This window comes from Pristiophorus japonicus, chromosome 3 (genome assembly GCF_044704955.1).
Source record: "Pristiophorus japonicus isolate sPriJap1 chromosome 3, sPriJap1.hap1, whole genome shotgun sequence".
NCBI lineage: Eukaryota > Metazoa > Chordata > Chondrichthyes > Pristiophoridae > Pristiophorus > Pristiophorus japonicus.
The window spans coordinates 237,385,953-237,401,445 of NC_091979.1; the positions used below are offsets into that span (position 1 = coordinate 237,385,953).

The 15,493-nt window shown below is 47.2% G+C and overlaps 1 protein-coding gene across 1 annotated transcript in view; it reads left to right on the forward strand.

The window, feature by feature from the left end:
- The window catches only part of LOC139260187 (protrudin-like), a 187,511-nt gene extending 182,329 nt beyond the window's left edge, over positions 1-5,182 (forward strand). The window contains exons 9-10 of the mRNA XM_070876452.1: positions 411-492; positions 4,658-5,182. Coding sequence (XP_070732553.1) covers positions 411-492; positions 4,658-4,722 — 147 coding nt within the window. The 3' untranslated portion in view covers positions 4,723-5,182. The remainder of the gene's footprint in view (positions 1-410; positions 493-4,657) is intronic.
- Positions 5,183-15,493: the final 10,311 nt, after the last annotated feature.

Sequence of the window (15,493 nt, forward strand, 5' to 3'; positions counted from 1 at the left end):
TAAGTAGTTAATGTTTAGTATAGATTGGGAATCAGTAGATGATACTGTGAATAAATCAGGGTTGGTGGTTAGCACTGTGAACACGCTGACCAGTTATTGGTTATTAATGCTGTGTATAGATCTGATATTGATGCTTAGCACGATATATAGACCATTTACCAATTAGAGTTTTATATAGACTGAGTTAGTACTGTGTACAGACTGGGTATCGATAGTTAGTGCTGTGTACAGACTGGGTATCGGTAGTTAGTGTGCTGCTTATGGATCAGATCAGTAATTAATGCAGTGCATAGATCAATTATCGGTCATTAACGATGTTGTACGTATTGGTGGTTAATACTGCTTGTATACTCGGTTTGTGTCCAGTATCTGCTCCTTTCATCACAATTCTTCTTTCTCTCCATGCCTAGCGTAACTGCAGCAACTGTGGGAACAGCTATTGCTCCAGATGCTGTTCATTCAAAGTTCCCAAGTCGTCAATGGGAGCAACTGGTAACTATTACTCTTGCTATTCCCCTTGACTCATGCACCTTTTGTGTCTTTTGGTGGGTTTTTTTTCAATGAAGATTTGAAAGTCCCAGGTGTGACCCCCCCCCAGCCTGTCCTGGGTTTGCTGCTCTCAGTTATGGAGGTGACAGATACGTATGCCATGACCAGTCTCTGTGCCTCAGGGCTCGATTGGGGAAAAGGCAGCTCCTGGTTGATAATCTAGTGACGCTCTTTTGTCTGGACATGGTTGGGCTTGGCATGATACCCTTCTCGCCCCTCTCCATGATTGAGCAGGTTGGACCTGTACTCACTGGAGTTTAGGTGATTTTATTGAAACATATAGGATTCTGAGGGGGCTTGACAGGGTGGATGCAGAGAGGATGTTTCCCCTCCTTGGGGGAATCTAGAACTAGGGGGCATAATTTCAGAATAAGGGGTCGCCCATTTAAAACAGAGATGAGGAGGAATTTCTTCTCAGAGTCGTGAATCTTTGGAATTCTGCCCCAGAGAGCTGTGGAGGCTGGGTCATAGAATATATTTAAAGGTGAAGATAGACAGATTTTTGAACGATAAGGGAGTCAAAGGTTATGGGGAGCGGGCGGGGAAGTGAAGTTGAGGCCGAGATCAGATCAGCCATGATCTTATTGAATGGTGGAGCAGGCTCGAGGGGCCGAATGGCCAACTCCTGCTCCTATTTCTTATGTTCTTGTGTTCCATGTCAAAGAGTCTGTCGGCCGAAAGAGTGGGACCACTGCCGATGGAACTGATCCCAGTATGTGTCACCACCTTGAGAAGAGTAGAGAAAATGGAGAGCAAAAAAACATGCATCTGTGGAGCTAATCTTTGATGAATTTTGGCTTAGTTTCTTTGCTGAATCAAATGTTTTGTACATATATATGCGCTACGTCTGTTTGGTTTGTTTCGTCTATTGCCAGTAAATATTTGCAAAAAATATATCCATCATCATCATCATAGGCAGTCCCTCGAAATCGAGGAAGACTTGCTTCCACTCTAAAAGTGAGTTCTCAGATGACTGAACAGTCCAATACGGGAATTACAGTCTCTGTCACAGGTGGGGCAGACAGTAGTTGAAGGAAAGGGTGGGTGGGGAGTCTGGTTTGCCGCACGCTCCTTCCGCTGCCTGCGCTTGCTTTCTGCATGCTTTTGGTGACGAAACTAGAGGTGCTCAGCGCCCTCCCGGATGCTCTTCCTCCACTTTGGGCGGTCTTGGGCCAGGGATTCCAAGGTGTCAGGGATGTTGCATTTTATCAAGGAGGCTTTGAGGGTGTCCTTGAAATGTTTCCTCTGCCCACCTGGGGCTCGCTTGCCGTGTAGGAGTTCTGAGTAGATTGCTTGCTTTGGGAGTCTCGTGTCAGGCATGCGGATGATGTGGCCTGCCCAATGGAGCTGGTCGAGTGTGGTCAGTGCTGGGGATATTGGCCTAAGTGAGGACACTGACAATGGTGCGTCTATCCTCCTAGTACTCTACCACAAGTGCCAACTGAATCATTCGTGTACATTGGGAGTTCTAATGTATGCACCTGTGAGCATGCTCATAGGCTTGTGGAGCTGTTGCACTGAGAGTGGCTGAGCCAGTCACATGATCACAAGACTCAATAAAACCCCAGTTCATTGGGTTTAGGTTCTCCACGATTGGGCGTGCAGTTGTGAACCTGATGGATGAACTGGTGAGGTTCAGTTTGACTATTAAACTTTTGCTAATAAACCATCTTGTTCTTTACAGCGAATGTGTCACTGTGATTTCTTAAGCACAGAACCCATGAAGCAAATACACTATAGGAGTGGGCCAGCAGCTCAGTAGTTCGAGCACCTCACTGCTAAGCTTCCAATTCAGATGGAATCCCGCAGCCCCCTCACCCCTGCTTAGTAACTTAAGAACAGAAGGAGGCCATTCAGCCCCTCGAGCCCATTCCGCCATTCAGTGAGATCCTGGCTGATCTGTGACCTAACTCACTATCCCTGAATACCTTTGGTTAACAGAAATCTATCAATCAACAGATTTAAAATCAACAATTGACCCAGCAACAATTGCCGTTTGCAGAAGAGAGTTCCAAACTTCTACCATCCTTTGCGGGTAGAGGTGTTTCCTAACTTCACTCTTGAAAGGCCTGCTTCTAATTTTTAGGCTGTGCCCCTCGGCCTAGACTTCCCCATCCAGCGGAAATAGTTTCTCTCCATCATTTACCATTAATATTTTGTAAACTTTGACCAAATCATTCCTTAATCTTCTAAATTACAGAATTACAACCCTAGTTTTTGTAACCTTGCCTTGTACTTTAACCCTTGGAGTCCAGGTATTATTCTAATAAATACGTTGCACTCCTTCCAAGGCCAATATATCCTTCCTAAGGATATGTAACCCAGAACTGTACACAGTACTCCCGGTGTGGTCTAACCAGGGATTTGTATAGCTGCAGCTATACAAAGGTCAACACCTGGTTCAGACTGCGGTTTTGAAAATAAAATGTTTTTAAAATTCCCGACATTTTACGTTCATCAGAATGAGATGCAAATGCTGGGGATTGCAGCACTTTCCATTTCAGGCTCCCAGTGTTGGCATCTATGCAGATCAATACTCCCTTTGCTTTTTAGCCTCAACAATGGACTTCAGAACCCCTACTGCAGTAGTTTGTGTTTCCCATCTATAATGTATTTGCTTCATAGGTTCTGTGCTTAAGAATTTATAGCAACACATTGCTATTAAGAACTAGTTGGTTTATTAGCAAAGGTTTAACAATCACACTATACACATTACTGATTCATCCACCAGGCTCACAACCACCTGTCCCATTGTGGATCCCCTGAACCCAACTGGCTGGGGTTTTATTGAGTCTTGTGAACATCACGTGACTGGCTAAGCCACTCCCAACTCAACAACTCTACAAACCTGCGAGCATACACTCAGATGCACACATTACACCATCCTAGGCTTCCCTGAACGACATTGCCAATGACTGTTGAATAAGGACCAATTTTGGGTTCCATGCCCACCTACTCCATTGAGACTGCCCAACCTTGTGTCTTGTCAGATTCCCCCAGAAGTAACTTCTAATCCATCCAATTGGGTTGGATTCGAACCCAGAGCCCCCTGTTTTTCTTCAGCGTGCAGGGTTCCCTGCTTCTCACTTGGGACGTCAGACGGGTTGCCTTACAATAAATACTGTGGCAACAAGAACAGGTCAGAGGCTGGGTATTCTGTGGAGAGTGTCTCACCTCCTGACTCCCAAAAGCCTTTCCACCATCTACAAGGCACAAGTCAGGAGTGTGATGGAATACTCTCCACTTGCCTGGATGGGTGCAGTTCCAACAACACTCAAGAAACTCAACACCATCCAGGACAAAGCAGCCCGGTTGATCAGCACCCCATCCACCACCTTCAACATTCACTCCCTCCACCACCGGTGCACCGTGGCTGCAGTGTGAACCATCTACAAGATGCACTGCAGCAACTCGCCAAGCCTTCTTTGGCAGCACCTCCCAAACCCGCGGCCTCTGCCACCTAGGCAGGCAACAGGCGCATGGAAACACCACCACCTCCAAGTTTCCCTCCAAGTCACACACCATCCTGACTTGGAAATATATCGGCCGTTCCTTCATTGTCGCTGGGTCACAATCCTGGGACTCTCTCCCTAACAGCACTGTGGGAGCACCTTCACCACACGGACTGCAGCGGTTCAAGAAGGCAGCTCACCACCACCTTCTCAAGGGGCAATTAGGGATGGGCAATAAATGCTGGCCTTGGCATCGACGCCCACATCCCAGGAACAAAAAAAAAGAAATTTGGACCAATACTCCATCCATCCTGATTGGAGGGGAAGTAGTCAACCTCCTGGGGATAAGGTTTCCTCATAACATAAGAATGTAAGAAATAGGAGCAGGAGTTGGCCATTCGGCCCCTCGAGCCTGCTCCGCCATTCAGCAAGATCATGGCTGATCTGATCTTAGCCTCAACTCCACTCCCTGCACTATTCCCATATCCCTTGATTTCCTCATGGATGGTGTTGACTGGGATTTACCATCCAACCTTTCCACCCTCACAGCTGAATGGGGGCGGGTGAGGAAGCAGCAAAATTCACCACTTTGCCCAGCAAAGAAAATGTTGGCTGCAGAGTTCTATTGTATTAAAATGTCTGTCTCTCTTTTGCAGCACCAGACGCCCAGCGGGAGACTGTGTTTGTGTGTGCTCAGTGCCACTACAGTTTGAGCAAATAGGACAAGGCATTCTTTCTGTTCCCTCTTTTTAAATGTAAATTTTATTTTTACGTTTTAAATGAAATGTACTGTATCAGAGTGACGGACACTGGAGAGGTACTTGTGCCTGTGCAATGGGCCCACCTGCGCTAAGGGATTTGGGCTGCAGTCCGGCTATGAGAGCAACTGTGTTTCTGGAACCAATATTTGTGTGTCATATAATATAATATATAAAATATATATATATCCTCACCTCTAAATGCTGCCTTCTACTGTATATATTGTGGGATTAGATCTTTGCGTTTTTTTTTGTATAGAGTGCAGTGTAGAACACTATTTAAAGAGCTGGTATAACTCTCTGAATATTCATAAAAACACGTTTCTTAAAATTGTATTTTATGCTTTGCATTCCACTTGATATCTGCGATGTAAGTCTGATATTTTCTCAATAAAAATGGCACGCTGCAGAAAAATATCTGAAGAGCACCACAAGATCTGACTTGACACGGTGTGTTGGTGTTTTTTTTGTAGGGGTGGGGGGTGTCAGATCATTAATTATAGTTAAAAAAAAATTTAAATCACAATTGGTGTTCGGTAAAGGTTATTCTGACACACTGGCCCAGAAATCCTGCTTTCTCCTTCCTGCGGGCATTCGACTAGATTTTGGAGAAAAAATGCGCACCTACCTGAAGCTGCTGTGCCCGCTCAAGTTCCTGATCCACAGGCCTCCTCTCCCTGCGCGTCGCAGCACGTAAGTTGGAGTTCCCATTATTATGAATGAGAAACCCCCTCCCCAAAACACTAATAAAAAATAGAAAATATACACTACATATTTAAGATTCATTTAAATTAAAGTTATTAATGTCTTTGTAAAAATTGGGAAAATATAATTTTTTTTATAAGTTTTTAAATTATGCCTTAAAATAAACATACTGTAGTGAGGAAGGTTTTTAAACAATAAAATATGTTTTCATAACTATTTTAAAATATTTTTGTGTGTTTTAAAACTTGCTGTAAAAGTAGGCTATGTGCCTGTTTTTATCAGGCGCAAGAGTTTTGAGGACATTTTCTGGGTAAGATATGGGTAAATACCGCAGTCTTGCCCTTGCAGATGTCCTCGCTCCTGAGATGCAGAGGATCTGTCGAGCTCCAGCTTGACAGATCGGAAAAGCCGGTTTTTAGCGTATGCACATTGCGCTCTGAAAACTGGCTTTTCCGATGCCTTCCCAGGTCCATAGAAACTTCGTACGGATCCGGGGAGGCCGGGATTTCTGGCCCAATATTTTTTAAGATGGAAGTCGTTAACCTATGCACAGTCCACGGATTTTTTTTGGTTCACTTCACTGGGAAGGGAGAGGATTCGTTTTTTTTTTTAAAAGCAGAAACATCAAGCTTTTGATCGTTGGAGCTTCCCGATTAATGCACAGTGCACTTCTGCCACAGCTTCCAGTTGTTGCCGTCTATCACGCATTGTGCAGGAGAATGCAGCGCTGCAGGAAGAGAGAAGACCGGCCATAAAGAAATGGACACGGTGAAAGAACAGAAGAAATAGGAGCAGGAGTAGGCCATCCGGCCCCTCGAGCTTGCTCCGCCATTCAATACGATCATGGCTGATCCAATCATGGACTCAGGTCCACTTCTCTGCCCGCTCCCCATAACTCCTTAACCGATAAGGGGATAAGAAACTGTCTATCTCTGTCTTAAATATATTCAATGACCCAGCCTCCACAGCTCTCTGAGGCAGCGAATTCCATAGATTTACAACCCTCTGAGAGAAGAAATTTCTCCTCATCTCAGTTTTAAATGGGCGGCCCTTTATTATAAGATTATGAAACCTAGTTATAGTCTCTCCTATCAGTGAAAACATCCCCTCTGCATCCACTTTGTCAAGCCCCCCTCATAATCTTATACGTTTCGATAAGATCACCTCTCATTCTCCTGAACTCCAATGAGTAGAGGCCCAACTTACTCAACCTTTCCTCATAAGATTTATCACCATCATATCATCATCATAGGCAGTCCCTCAAAATTGAGGAAGACTTGCTTCCACTCTAAAAGTGAGTTCTCAGGTGACTGAACAGTCCAATACGGGAATTACTGTCTCTGTCACACATGGAACAGATAGTGGTTGAAGGAAAGGGTGGGTGGGACTGGTTTACCGCCCCTCCTTCCGCTGCCTGCGTTTGTTTTCTACGTGCTCTTGGCGACGAGTCTCGAGGTGCTCAGCGCCCTCCCGGATGCTCTTCCTCCACTTAGGACAGTCTTGAGCCAGGGACTCTCAGGTGGGGATGTTGCACTTTATCTAGGAGGCTTTGAGGGTGTCCTTGAAGCGTTTCCTCTGCCCACCTGTGGCTCGCTTGCCGTGTAGGAGTTCCGAGTAGAGCACTTGCTTTGGGAATATGGAGTGTCCTCCGTTTCGGCTGCCCACAAAAGTTTGTCGCCATCCTCCGCCTGCTCCATGACGACATACAAGCCGTGATCCTGACAACGGATCCACCACAGACCCAATTCACATCCGTACTGCATTCAAGCACGGCTGCATCATCGCGCCAACTCTCTTCTCGATCTTCTGTAAGATTTAAGACCACAGGTCACACACAGATACCCAAAGGGTCTTGGGTGTTATGATATTAAGGGAGCCATAGTTCAAATATAGTCAAACATAACACACAATCAGGATCGACATACGACCATGACAAGTAGCTGGTAATAGTCCCGATCGGACAGACGGCTGGTGGCACGAATAGTTCTTATCTTCACCGTCTGCCCTGAAACGCCTTCTGGGTCTTTTATTCTCTTTTTAGGGGTGGGCCTGGTGTAGGATATTGGGCAGGGCCATTTAACCTATGGCATATCGAGTTCTTTGTCACAACTCTTGGGTGAAACCCTCCTTTTTGTATTTACCCTCTAAGATTGGAGTCAGACAGGCCAATCTTGGCCCTCAGATGTTTGGAGCTGCCCGTTATCAGTGCTTTGTGTTCACTGTTCAAGCAGCTTTAGCTATTGCACCGTGGAATGAATCTTCAATTCTAACACCAATCTGAAGAGACTTTTTGGTCTCAAGTTATTTCTTCCAATTCACCATTTCTTACAACGAGGAAGTAGTAGCCACCTCACGTCTATCGATCACAGCAGTTAATGATACTGCTTTAGCACAAAGACCCTCTGCCCAGATTGCAAGATTTCTTCTGTATGTACTTTTATGTTTTCTTTCCTCTTACTAATGTCTTGCACAGAAAGCACCGTATAGAAACGGGCTGTTCGTCCCAAGTGGTACGTGCCGGAGTTTATGCTCCACACGAGCCTCCTCCCACCTTTCCACATCTCACCCTATCACCATAACTCTCTAAGAAAGGATATACTTGCTTTGGAGGCAGTTCAGAGAAGGTTCACTAGGTTGATTCCGGCGATGAGGGGGTTGACTTATGAGGAAAGGTTAAGTAGGTTGGGCCTCTACTCACTGGCATTCAGAAGAATGAGAGGTGATCTTATCGAAACGTATAAGATTATGAGGGGGCTTGACGAGGTGGATACAGAGAGGATATTTCCACTGATGGGGGAGACTAGAACTAGAGGGCATAATCTTAGAATAAGGGGCTGCCCATTTAAAACTGAGATAAGGAGGAATTTCTTCTCTCAGAGGGTTGTAAATCGGTGGGAGCTGTGGATGTTGGGTCATTGAATATATTTAAGACAGAGATAGACAGTTTCTTAACCAATAAGGGGTTATGGGGAGCGGGCAGGGAAGTGGACCTGAGTCCATGATCGGATCAGCCATGATCGTATTAAGTGGTGGAGCAGGCTCAAGGGGCCATATTGCCTGCTAATGCTCCTATTTCTTATGTTGCCTTCTCCCTCACATACCTATCTTGCTTCCCCTTAAATGCCTCAGCTACTCCCGGTGGTAGCGAGTTCTACAGTCCAACCACTCTGGGTAAGGACGTTGATCCTGAATTGGTTATTGGATTTATTCGTGACTGTCTTATACTTGCAACCTTGCTTCCATGAAGCCCCCATCAGTGTTGTTCTGTGAGTTGTGGACATCTCTGCACACAGCTCCCGTGCGCTGCTTAGCCTGAAAAATATGTGTTGCTGAGAGAAAGATCCAGGATGTGTTTCTCCTAAGAACACAAATACGCACTCGTTCACTGGGCAGCCACTGTTCTAGGATTGCTGCTAACTTTGTGCTATGTTTGCACCGAGACCATGGAACAAAATGCCAGCAAGGTCAAAAAGAGTAAACGAGAAGCGGAGGCAAGTCAAAATATAGTGAAGCCAAGCTTGAAGAGTGGGAGTAGGAACCCGAAGTTTTTTTTTCCCCATTCTAGTAGGATTGCTAGCTCTGGTTGGGTGTGTTCCTAGAGATTCCATCACACGTCCTCCCGGCTCAAACCACCCCCACACTTCATAATTGGTCGGCTGCCCGTGCCCTAACTCGCACCAAGTCCCGCTCACCCATCACCCCCTGTGCTCGCTGACCTACACTGGCTCCCGGTTTAGCAACACCTTGATTTCAAAATTCTCACCCTTGTTTGTAAATCCTTCCATGGCCCTCTCCCCTCCCTATCTCTGTAATGTCCTCCAGCACCACAACCTCCGCTCCCGCCCCCCCCCCCCCCCCCCCTCAACCCCGGGGATGTCTGCACTCCTCTAATTCTGCCCTCTTAAGCATCTGTGTAATGTATTTGCTTCATGGGTTCTTGGTGTAAGAATTCTTAGCAATACCTTGCTATTAAGAACTAGTTGGTTTATTAACACTACACATTACCAGTTCATCCACCAGGCTCACAACCACCTGCCTCATTGTGGATTCCCCGAATCCAACTGGCTGGGGTTTTATTCAGTCTTGTGATTCTTCATTGAAACACCTGATTCAAGGGACTGCCTCTGATGATGACATGAGATGTGCTTCTGAATGCAAGTTTCTTGCTATTCACCTTCAATCCGCAGAACCCAGATGTCTTGTTGCAAGAGTTGTGTGTTTTTTTTTACTACAGTTTGGAAATATTTTATTAAACAACACAGATTCCGGGCTATATACTAATTATTTCAAATTATTATTAATCTGTTGGATAATTCTAAAGCAAACGGTCTGTTTTCTGTTTTGTTAATATAAGTCTGACAGAGGAAATTCATTGAATGAGTCTTGCAGCCGCTTTGGCAAGTGTCGCAGGCGAGAGTTAGTGAGGATGGGGTCCACATGCAGTACACCATGGGCATTGTATCGGGCTGGTTCCTGCAGGTGCCTTCAGGCCCACGCGCAGTTGGAGGGAATCTTGCTGTTGTCTCTAGGCCCACATGTATAAAGAATCGCTGCCTGGAAGAGTGCTGGATGCAGAAACCCTCATCACTTTTAAGAGATGGTTGGGATGGGCACTTAAAGTGCAGTAACCAGCAGGGTTATGGACCTAGAGCTGGTAATTGGGATTAGACTGGATGACCTTTTGTTGGCCGGCGCAGATATAATGGTAAGTACTGCAGGGAATCGAATACGGCCAGGGTGATCTCCTGGACTAGTTTCGATCGCCTGGATGGGTCGGAGAGAAATGTTCCCAGATTTTTTCTCCCTAAATTGGCCTAGGTTTTTATCTGGTTTTTGCCTCTCCCAGGAGATCACATGGCTCCTGTTGGGGTGGAGTGTAGAATGTTTTAGTGTAAAGGGTGTTGCAGTTGTGTGGGGCGGATTGGTTGGGCCGGGTGCTCTTTCCTTTCTGCCATTGTTCATTGTTCATAGGTTTATGTGTAACCTTCAGGGCTGCTGACCGAGGGCTATGCGGCTCTTTGTCGGCCGGCGTGGACACGATGGGCCGAAATGGCCGCCTTCTACGCTGTAAATTTCTATGTTCTATGAATTGAAGGTTGACTAGCCAGTGGGGTGCCACTCGTAGCCCTACAGACTAACTGTTCCAGTAGACTGTGGTAGCCAAGATATCATTGCTGCTTCTATCCCTGCATTTGCAGCCCAGCAAAGGCCAGCATTTATTGCCCATCCTTAGTTGCCCTGAGAATCTGGTGGTGAGCCTTCTTAAACCGCCGATACCATTTGATACAACCGAGTGCCTTGTTGAGACACTTCATCATCATCCTAGGTGGTCCCTTGAATCGAGGATGACTTGCTTCCATGTCAAAAAGTTCACAGGTGTTTCAATGAAGGACCAACCTAATATTCCAGGTCCCGAAATACATGTTGAAGGGTGAAAGATGCCTGTGCGTGGATTTTGTTAACGTGTGGTGGCCGTGGCACATCAGCCACCACAAGGGCTTGACAGAGCGAGGTCTTGGTCCAGTGGTAAGGATTAAACAAGACGACTGGAGACCAGCTCTGCTGCACGGGCCTAGTGCGCACACATATCTCAGTATGGGCTGGTCTGTGCTGCCTCAAGGCCCTCGACTCTTCTGGGCCCCGAACTCACGCCTCTCCTGGGCCCCGATCACATCCCTCTACAATCTCGCCGTTCCTTCGCCCCGACATGTCAGAGGGCAGTTAAGAGTCAACCATGTTGCTGTGGGACTGGAGTCACATATAAGCCCAGACCAGGGAAGGACGGCCTTTCCTAAAGGACATTAATGAACCAGTTGGGTTTTTATGACAATCCGACAGCTTAATGGTCACTTTTAATGACACCAGACATTGATTTCCAACTTGTGAGTCGCCTGAAATGGGCCAAACCAGCGCAGAATAACACCGACTTTAAACTGAATTCTCAACCTGCCACAGTGGGAATTGAACCCATGATCTCCAGATTTCTATTCTAGTAATATCAGAGGAGGTGCCGTCTTTTGGATGAGACGGTAAACCAAGGCCCCGACTGCTCTCTCAGGTGGACAGAAAAGATCCTACGGCACTATTTCGAAGAAGAACAGGGGCGTTATCCCAGGTGTCCTGGGGCCAATATTCATCCCTCAATCAACATAACAGAAAAACATGATCTGGTCATTATCACATTGCTGTTTGTGGGAGCTTGCTGTGCACACATCGGCTGCCGCGTTTCCCACATTACAACAGTGACTACACCCCAAAAAGTATTTCATTGGCTGTGAAGTGCTTTGAGATGTCCGGTGGTCGTGAACCTGAGACGTAAACCTGAGAGAGCAGACGGGGCCTCGGTTTAACATCTCATCCGAAAGACGGCGCCTCCGACAGTGCAGCACTCCCTCAGGTTTTTTGTGCTCTAGTCCCTGTGAGTGGGTACTTGAGCCCACTACCATCGGACTCCGAGGCGAGAGTGCTATTGAGCCACAGCTGACACTAAAGGACTCAAGGGATATGGGGATAGTGCAGGAACGTGGAGTCGAGGTAGAAGATCTGCCAATGATCTTATTGACTATACAGTAGACACCTCAAGTCACTGGAGAAATACCACCAACGATGCCTCCGTAACATCCTACAAATCCCCATGGAGGACAGACGCATCGACGTTAGCATCCTCGACCAGGCCAACATCCCCAGCACTGACCACACTTGATCAGCTCCACTGGGCAGGCCACATCATTCGCATGCCAGACACGAGACTCCCAAAGCAAGCACTCTACTCTGAACTCCTTTACAGCAAACAATCTAAGGGTGGGCAGAGGAAACATTACAGGGACACCTTCAAAGCCTCCCTGATAAAAGGCAACATCCCCACTGACACCTGGGAGTCCCTGGCCAAAGACCACCCTAAGTGAAGGAAGTGCATCCGGGAGGGCGCTGAGCACCTTGAGTCTCATCGCCGAGAGCGTGCAGAAATCAAGCGCAGGCAGCGGAAAGAACGTGCGGCAAACCTGTCCCACCCACCTTTACCCTCAACAGCTATCTGTCCCACCTGTGACAGGGACTGTGGTTCTCGTATTGGACTGTTCAGCCATGTTGGGACTCATTTTAAGAGTGGAAGCAAGTCTTCCTCGATTCCAAGGATGATGATGATGAATGGTGGAGCAGGCTCGAGGGGCCGAATGGCATCCTCCTGCTCCTGTTTCTTATGTTCTATTTGCACATCACAACTGCGGACAAAAAGCTTGGATACTCCTACATTGTATGGTAAAACAGACCCAAGCCAGCAGTAAGTTTGTGGGAGCCACTGAGACCAGCGATTTAAATAGCAGTGCATTGATGAAAGGGTTGCCTCTCCGAGGGATTTTAGAAGCTGAGTCTAACTCTCTCTCTCTCTCTCTTCCTTTGTGGTTTCTTATCCCAGCTTTGGCTGTCTGCCAGAAATTAGTGGCATGTTTTAAGTACTAATAATGAGATATTATGTCACAGGTATTTAAACTAATGGGACCTTCTGGCATTTAAGAGATTAATGAGGGATGTAATACAATTAAATTCTGATAAAGATTTGCCAAGAAATGTAACGTTTTGATTAGGATGTTTCATACCATTGCATTTATACAAATACATCGTGGCCTCCCGACCTGTGAGAGAACAGCTCCGCAGGTCGGGCTATAAACGAGCTGGAGCGGTGTATCACTCCAACCTCCAGTCCGCGCTGCTCCAAGTATGGGACGATTTTGAGATGGGCGACTGGGTGACGTCATCAAAACCCTGGTCGCCGTTTTGGAGCGTGGGCAGGAACATCGGCAGGGCCCAGGTACAGAGGAGTGGGAAGGCCGGGGCGGATGAGTGGCGAGTGTTTGTGGCGAGATGCGATGAATGTTTATGGCGGAGGAGCGGTGAAAGATTGTGGCGGAGGTGCAACAGATGAGGATACGGGGCCCAGAAGAGCCGAGGGCCCAGGGACAGCACAGGCCAGCCCATACTGCGATATGTGCGCACTAGGTCCGTACAGCAGAGAAGGTCTCCAGTTGTCCTGGTTCAACCCCTGCCACTGGATAAAGGCCTAGCTCTGTCAAGCCCGTGTGGTGGCTGGTGTACAACGGTCACCACTCGTTAAAAAAATCCACACACAGGTATCTTCCACCCCCTCGATTGGAGTTCAGGACTGGAACATTGGGTCCTTCATTGAAACATCTGTGAACTCATGTGGAAGCAAGTCATCCTTGTTCGAGGAACCGCCTATGATGATGGTGATGCTATACAAATACTCACATTTTTTTTTCCGAGAGAGAGAGGTTGCATTTAGTGCTTCATTTCTATCTATTTCCGTAGACGGGCAAGGCTGGAACCATTACAAACTGGTGGTGAAGGATAAATGAGTTGTGAAGAGGCGGTCAATTGAAAATTATTCATATTGTGGCAATTGGATGACACAACTCACTCGTTCGCTGAGCTTGTGGGTTAGGTCCTGATGCGCTTAGCCACTTGGATCCTGGGTTACAGTGTCACCTGTGGGTAGCACCCTCACCTCTGAGTCAGAAGGTCGTGGGTTCAAATCCCACTTCAGAAATTTGAGCACAAAATCCCGGCTGACACTCCCAGTGCGGTGCTGAGGGAGTGCTGCACTGTCGGAGGGGCAGTGCTGAGGGAGCGCTGCACTGTCGGAGGTGTCATCTTTCAGATGAGACATTAAACCGAGGCCCCGTCTGCCCTCTCAGGTGGGTGTAAAAGGTCCCATGGCACAATTTGAAAGATGAACAGGGGAGTTATCCTCTGTGTCCTGGATTATTTTTCATCATCATCATAGGCAGTCCCCCGAATCGAGGATGATTTGCTTCCACGTCAAAAAGTTCACAGGTGTATAAATGAAGGACCCAATATTCCATGTCCTGAACCTACATGTTGAAGGGTGGAAGATGCCTATGTGTGGATTTTTTTAACGTGTGCTTGACAGAGCTAGGTCTTGGTCCAGTGGCAAGGATTAACCAAGACGACTGGAGACCTGCTCTGTTGCACGGACCTAGTGTGCACACATATCGCAGTGTGGGCTGGTCCGTGCTGCCCCTGGGCCCTCGCCTCTTCTGGGCCCCGAACTCACGCCTCTTCTGGGCCCCGATCACATCCCTCTACATTCTCTCGCCGCTCCTTCACCCCGACCTCGCCGATCCTGCTGTACCTGCCCACGCTCCAATCACAGACCTGGATCTTGGTGATGTCCCTCTTCACTGCCTTCACTAGCTGAGCGGCCCCCGGCCTGCGAGCGCCGTCGGAGCGGGCCGGGGAGCGGAAGGAGCAGCGTGGCAGCATACCACTCCAGGGAGCAGCACGTGCTGGAGCAGGAGAGCTAATATTTATCCCTCAATCAACATCACTAAAAACAGATTACCTGGCCATTATCACATTGCTGTTTGTGGGAGCTTGTTGTGTGCAAATTGGCTGCCGCGTTTCCCACATTACAACCGTGATTATATTTTTTAAAAAACAGTACTTAATTGGCTGTAAAGAGCTTTGAGATGTCCTGAGGCCATGAACATAAGAACATAAGAATTAGGAGCAGGAGTCGGCCATTCGGCCCCTTGAGCCTGCTCCGCCATTCAATGAGATCATGACTGATCTTCCACCTCAACTCCACTGTTCCCATATCTCTTGATTCCCTTAATATTCAAAAATCTCTCTATCTTAGCCTTGAATATACTCAACGACTGAGCCTCCACAGCCCTCTGGGGTAGAGAATTCCAAAGATTCACCACCCTCTGAGTGAAGAAATTTCTCCTCATCTCAGTCCTAAATGGCCGACCCCTTATTCTGAGACTGTGACCCCTGGTTCTAGACTCGCCAGCCAGAGGGAAACATCCTCCCTGCATCAACCCTGTCAAGCTCTGTAAGAATTATGTACGTTTCAAGGCGCTATAGAAATGCAATTCTTTTTTTTCCTCCTTTTCTTTTGCACAGTCCTGATATATTTGCCCCTTTGGCATTCTGAATTACGCAGTCATGATGAACTTGTGCTGAAGATCATGCAACCTCAGACCCCAG